The sequence below is a fragment of the Triturus cristatus genome, chromosome 6 (genome assembly GCF_964204655.1).
Source record: "Triturus cristatus chromosome 6, aTriCri1.1, whole genome shotgun sequence".
In the NCBI taxonomy this organism is placed as follows: domain Eukaryota; kingdom Metazoa; phylum Chordata; class Amphibia; order Caudata; family Salamandridae; genus Triturus; species Triturus cristatus.
Genome location: NC_140589.1, coordinates 868,401,282 through 868,408,159, shown reverse-complemented (window position 1 = coordinate 868,408,159; position 6,878 = coordinate 868,401,282). Strand labels below are relative to the sequence as shown.

Genomic DNA, 6,878 nt, shown 5'->3' with positions numbered 1-6,878 from the left:
TGTTGTTATTTATGTTAAATGTATGTCTCCTGCCTTTCTCGAGCTATCCTGAGCCATTTACGGGGCTGGGCCCCAGGTGTCGCCTGCTGCCTGGACTAATGTGCGATCCTTTCTGAATCTAGCGGCCGGCCCTGGTGGTTGTAGGCCCATGCTTGTAACTGATTTATTGTCTCAATAAACTTTTTAAAAATTAAAAAAAAAAAAAAAAAAAAAAAGCCTGGCTTACAAAATAAACCCATTTATTGATGTAATTACAATTGTCACTTTATTGCAAGAATCAAACTGGCATTTCATGATATAAATACAATTAAGCAACAGTTAAAAACTAAACAAAAATAAAGAAGTGAGGAAACATTTCCAAATGAACATGAGCAGCAAATACAATAGAAATAATGAAGGACCATCAGCGAATGGCATTTGTTAAAGACTATACTTTGACGCATAATTCAGTTTAGGATATCCTCAGCCACACTAAAATGTTAATGCTAATTCCTGCTTCCTTGATTACTGTTGGTGTCTTTTTTGGTAGGATCTATGCTACTGCCTTCGTACAAGACTCTGTTTTTCAATCCTTCCTGGATCATTTTTTGCTGCATCCTCAGCTTGGCATTATTGACTCTGCAATACATCCTAAAATAAAGAAACATAGGATTGCACATTTTTATTTTGGTAGCATACAGTGTCTTTCAAGTATGTATACCACTTCTTTAGTTTGCTTTTAATACACATTACACATTGAGTGAGTGAGATTAACCTACAAGACCCAGGCACACTTATTTCCCAGTAACAACAGTAGAAAGTATTTCTGACCAATTGCCTCATCCCTACTAGTTATATGTGTGAGTGGGGATCATGTCCTACACTGTTGGGGATAATATATTGTTGGTGAACAGTAACAGGCACATGCAGTTACCTGACACAATGACTTAATTGTAACTCATCCAAAGAGGGCTTAAACTGCAGCTTTACATTTTAATTCAATGGGATTCAAAGCTGTTTGGTGGCTGGTTTGCTACTAGATCATAATATTGCTTGACCTAAAGCAGAGAAACACTACATAGATGACGTCAGCCTAATATGGCAGGTTTGAAGATAGGGTTTATTTGTGTTCCACCAATGATTACACACAAGAAGATACATTCATTTGGCCTTACGCTATGAAAACAAAGCATAAGCTTCTTAGATCTCATAATAGAACACGAAGATGGAATAATATACACATTGTTTTACTAAAAAGGTACAGACGGGCAATACATTTTTTCGGTACACTCGTTTCCATTTACAAAACCTGAAAGACAAATTACTTTCCAGCTAGTTCGTCACATTACAACGTAACTGCAGTAAAAAAAAATATTTCCATATTGTTGAGTACCTGATGATGAAATGAATCGCAAGAGGATGCTCGAAAAAAACCGAGTTGAGTATTCAATAAAAAGAGCCTGGTAATGAAGTGTGAAACACAAAATTGACAAAAAAGTAAACGAAGAAAGCACCCCTCACTCGCATCTGTTACCACCTTCAAACAAGACATTAATGGAGTGGAAAAAAACAGTAAAGTAAAACTGGCACATCTTGGAGATCCTGCCTACTAAGATAGAAACACTAATCTTCGCCTTATAAGGGATCTGTAATTTAAAATATGATTTAGTCTAGTCCAAATTTGAAGAAACTGATTAACACTGTTCAATCCATGTTGTTCTTACTGGCTATAAGAGGAAACCACAAGTGTGGTAACTGTAGTGTGTGCCTACAAGCCGTGATAGGAGATACATTCTCGTACCAACGGATTACCTTACTTCACAGCAAGTTCACTAAATGCAACACCGAAATGTAATTGTTTGTCCTTGAAATTATGCACAGGTTGGTAAACCAAATCAGGAGAACAGAAAACAATTACACAACAAAAATGATCCATTTGTTAAACCACTTCATAAACAATGGCCATTCTGAAAATGAGCTATGGTGGACTGCATTGGAACTGGTGCAGTCAAAACGTGCAGGAAGTCAAACCGAGAGATTACTTCTGCCAAGAGAAAGAAGCAAGATTGGTTGTGAAACTTAAGACCTTAGAGAACTGGTTAAAGAAACTATCTGAACCACAGACCATTGGTTAAGTATTATCCAAACAACAGCATGCAGCTTTACCACCAAAGGCTGACTACAACACCACAAACCAAAACCTTGACAACATCAATGAGTTATGCTGTCTGCCACAACAAGGGACCATATCAGCATGTGGGAAAGCTAAAGAGATGCAGGAGAGACATGTACAACACATGGCCACTGTATTTAACAACACAGACTCAAGAGTGTTGGCATAGATCTACTTTGGTGAGACTCAAAGCATAACCAAGGCAACAAATGAGAAAAGACTCATCAGGGTGTCTTGGACGTCCTCCCATGACAACAACACAACTCTTGGGATTATTCAAATATGGTGTGAAAAAGACTGGTGTCATGTAAACGATAAGCAGAGAAGATGTGGAAGGTTGCCAGTCAGTCTGGAACTAAATTATGGCACAGCTATTATTTCAAAGGCAACATATGGAACAATAACAAGCCCCAATTTTTGGTAAACAACTAATCTGCTCCATCTCACTTACAGGAGATTGATGTTCAAAGTAGAATTTGTACAAAAGGGTAGGAGTGTTCCCTAATGGGAAAAACCTGCACATTAATATAATATTTGATATACGGCCAAAAGTCAATAGCGTGAAACAATAAAATGAAATATAACTATAGATGCAGCGGGGTGCTTGGCTAGCTGAAAGCACCCACCACCCAGGAGTGCTTATTAAGCAGATAGAAAGAACAATGTGCCCATTAAGAAATCAAGAAAAAGAGCTAATACAGCACACCCATAGTCTGTATATAGCGGTCCTGCTTAATAACCAGTAATGAGGACCATTAGTCGTTTGAAGTCAAAGAGGCAATTTCACAACTTATGAGATCATGTATGGCAATCCAAAATCCAACAAGATATGATGAAAAGTCCACGTGATGTCAGTAGAAGACGTTCTTTTTATTTGTTTAAGAAACCAATAGCCAAGATAGAACACAGCCAACACGTGTTTCGTCAGTACTTGTCCGTACTAAAGACTTTCTCAAGTCTGTAAATGTAAACATATTTATCATCAATAAAATTCATAAACAGATATAATTCCTCTTATTACATCATGCCTAAAAGGCATATATTGTGGACTAACAGAACATTATAGTACCTGTAATTTAGAGAAACCCAAGACAAAGTGTGAAGACACCAACTCGTGTCCAAGGGAAATTCTCAAAAGAGTGTGGAATAACAGAAAAGAACTTGTGAAGCAACAAAAACGTTCAGAGAAAACAAAGTGCCCAAAGAACAAAATGATGTGTCAAAAATCATTAAAAGAAAAGTGTGAAAACAAGAGAAATGTAGATACACCTTTAAAAGAATCACTAATGTGCAAGTAGGAATCTCCATATGTAAAAGAAGTGATGATCAACTATGTCAAAATTGCAAGCCTTACAAACAAAGTGACGAGTGAATAGTGAACAATGAAGGCAGAGCAACAACATAGCTAAAAATGATGAAGAGTAACATGCCTATCGATTAATAGTATACATTTTTTATCAATTTTGTAGTCTGATGAAAAGTTCTGAAGAGTCAGTGTGTATAGAGTATAAAATCCACACCATGTAAATGACTAAAGTCAGGGTAATCTAGTAAGAAAGAGAAACATAGACAAGGCGATGTAAATCAATACTACCCACGGTCTATATCCATAATGATGCCCATCAATGGTGGACAACACATGTACCCCACCTGTGATCTGCCTAATATTAGCAACAACATATTGTCAAGCCAACAGCGTTTGTTAAATATATATATGAAAGAATATGGCTTGTGCATATAATGTTGCATATTTTATTAATTTGGCTTTTTGTACTAATCCTTATTATGAGGATGGGGTTTGGGGTACTGTATGGGGGTGATACCTGCTTTTAACAAAAAAATTCTGAATAAGGAATATTTTAATACTATTTTTTTGGATGCTGTTTGCTCATCTCTCTGGTACTAGTGGGAATAGATTAATGTGGATTTCTATAGGTTATTTTGCTTTTTATTTGAGTACGGGTGATGATACCACTCATCTGTTTCTTATTATTTAGTACATCAAGAACAACAATTTTGGTCAGTATAATGGTTTATCAGTGGTGATCAATGTCTTCTCTGCCCTGTATCCTTGCCATAATGTTTGGGAGCTATATATTTTTGATACAAACTTATGAATAGGCTGTACATTCTCGTATACTTTTTTATATGCACAAGCCATATTCTTTCTTATATATATTTAACAAACGCTGTTGGCTTGACAATATGTTGTTGCTAATATTAGGCAGATCACAGGTGGGGTACATGTGTTGTCCACCATTGACGGGCATCATTACGGATATAGACCGTGGGTAGTATTGATTTACATCGCCTTGTCTATGTTTCTCTTTCTTACTAGATTACCCTGACTATAGTCATTTACATGGTGTGGATTTTATACTCTATACGCACGGACTCTTCAGGACTTTTTCATCAGACTACAAAATTTATAAAAATGTATAATATTAATCGATAGGTATGTTACTCTATCATTTTTAGCTATGTTGTTGCTCTGCCTTCATTGTTCACTATTCACTCGTCACTTTGTAAGGCTTGCAATTTTGACATAGTTGATCATCACTTCTTTTACATATGGAGTTTCCTACTTGCACATTAGTGATTCTTTTAAAGGTGTATCTACATTTCTCTCGTTTTTCACACTTTTCTTTTAATGATTTTTGACACATCATTTTGTTTTTTGGGCACTTTGTTTTCTCTGAACGTTTTTGTTGCTTCACAAATTCTTTTCTGTTATTCCACACTCTTTTGGGAATTTCCCTTGGACACGAGTTGGTGTCTAAACACTGCCTTGGGTTTCTCTTAATTACTGATACTATAATGTTCTGTTAGTCCACAATTTATGCCTTTTAGGCATGATGTAATAAGAGGAATTATATCTGTTTATGGATTTTATTGATGATAAATAGGTTTACATTTACACCCTTGAGAAAGTCTTTAGTACGGACAATACTGACGAAACACGTGTTGGCTGCGTTCTATCTTGGATATTGGTTTCTTAAAGAAATAAAAAGAACGTCTTCTACTGACATCACGTGGACTTTTCATCATATCTTGTTGGATTTTGGATTGCCATACATGATCTCATAAGTTGTGAAATTGCCTCTTTGACTTCAAACTACTAATGGTCCTCATTACTGGTTATTAAGCAGGACCTCTATATACAGACTATGGGTGTGCTGTATAAGCTTTTGTTTCTTGATGTTCAAAGTAGCATTAACTGAATGTTTTTGCTTTGGCCCACAGAATTTGGTTTACTGAATCCGAAGTTTCCCTATTGCCCCAGAAAGGAGCCACCAAGCGGTAAGCCATCCACACTGGGTGATGCAGTACATAGGTACCAATCTGAATCCATTAACAGATACTAAATACATTTCTGTTGTCTTACAGGTAAACAAGGATAGCGAGCCCAATTGAGCAGCCCAGGAATCTAGTCTGGAGCCAAAATGAATATCAGTACTTAGGACTTAAGTATGATATTTAGCAGTGTGAAAATTAAGTCGGCTTGAATATATTCCTATTTTTCTGTATGGATTGAATTTTCTTTTCAAGTGATTGTTTTTGAAATCATGAACAAGGTTTCATAAAAGCTGAAAACATGCTGAAAACATTACGTCTCGTTTATAGTTTTTAAACAATAGGCAAGGTTTCACACAATGTAAGTAAGTTAAAGGCTGCCAGGGTCTTGGTGTTAATTGTTTATTCTAAAAATCTTCAACAATGCTCAGATACAATATATAAACTACAAAAAGTGCAATGAGATAGAAATGAACTTTACACCAGACACTTGAGAACAGAGTGCCATACAGAGCTGTCACCACTTCCTTCGCTGAAGGCTACAGGAAGGTGCATCCCGCCTCCACTCTATGGGATTGTTTGCCTGCCTGCTGATGCAGACGTGAATAGCAGATGCTGCTATTTTGCTGAACACTGAGCCTATTGTTCAGAAGAGTTATGCAGGTGTGAACCATCGTTGAAACTAGAAGTAGGCCGCTTTTAGTTAGCTGAAAGCAAGATGAGGTGGGAAATATCAATATAAATAAACTTTATAATATATTCGCAATGTTACAATATTTATTATTCACCTTTCTGATAAGTATTATTACCACTATTTTGCTTTTATTATAACAGTTACTAACCTCACTGTATCCACTAGGATAAGGTTTTGATTTTAAGTAAATATTGAAAAGATATTCCAAGTTTCCTCATGGTGTTGAGTGCGCCTTTCCATGATGAAAAAGGGCTTTGGTTCCACTAACTATCCTTGTGATATCTCACAGGATTGATTGTTACCTAGAACACATCTCATATAATGCTTAGTGACTTGCGGAGTGCTTGTGGTCCTTCGGCCTTTCTGTTTCGGGTTGTGACATTGAAGAAGTCCTTGATGACAGAGGGTCTAGAAAACTCAATACTGGGCCACATGCTAGAAGAAATCCAGAAAACGCATCAATGGTGCCCAGAGCGGTGCTCAATCTTCTATATCTTTGAGTCATTTTGGATGACACACTCAAGATAACGGCTATTACTATTACAGATGTTCCTTGTAATATTGGTTACCTTCTTTAGTTCATATAGACATATCATTTCTGCTGTTGGTTTTCCAGGGGCCTGATTTATGATGGCTTTTTCCTGTTTTGAGTCTCATGTTTTTAATCTCATTCATAATGGAGCAATCACCTATTAGGCACGGCGCCGTTGGGTTGAGGCTCAAGTCCATTGATCAGAT

At 36.7% G+C, this 6,878-nt stretch overlaps 1 protein-coding gene across 1 annotated transcript in view; it reads right to left on the bottom strand.

Moving 5' to 3' along the window:
• Nucleotides 1-251: 251 nt before the first annotated feature.
• Nucleotides 252-6,878, bottom strand: part of COX20 (cytochrome c oxidase assembly factor COX20) — a 116,234-nt gene continuing 109,607 nt past the window's right edge. Inside the window, exon 4 of the mRNA XM_085609278.1 lies at nt 252-630. Within this exon, the coding sequence (XP_085465404.1) occupies nt 486-630 (145 nt within the window). The 3' untranslated portion in view covers nt 252-485. The remainder of the gene's footprint in view (nt 631-6,878) is intronic.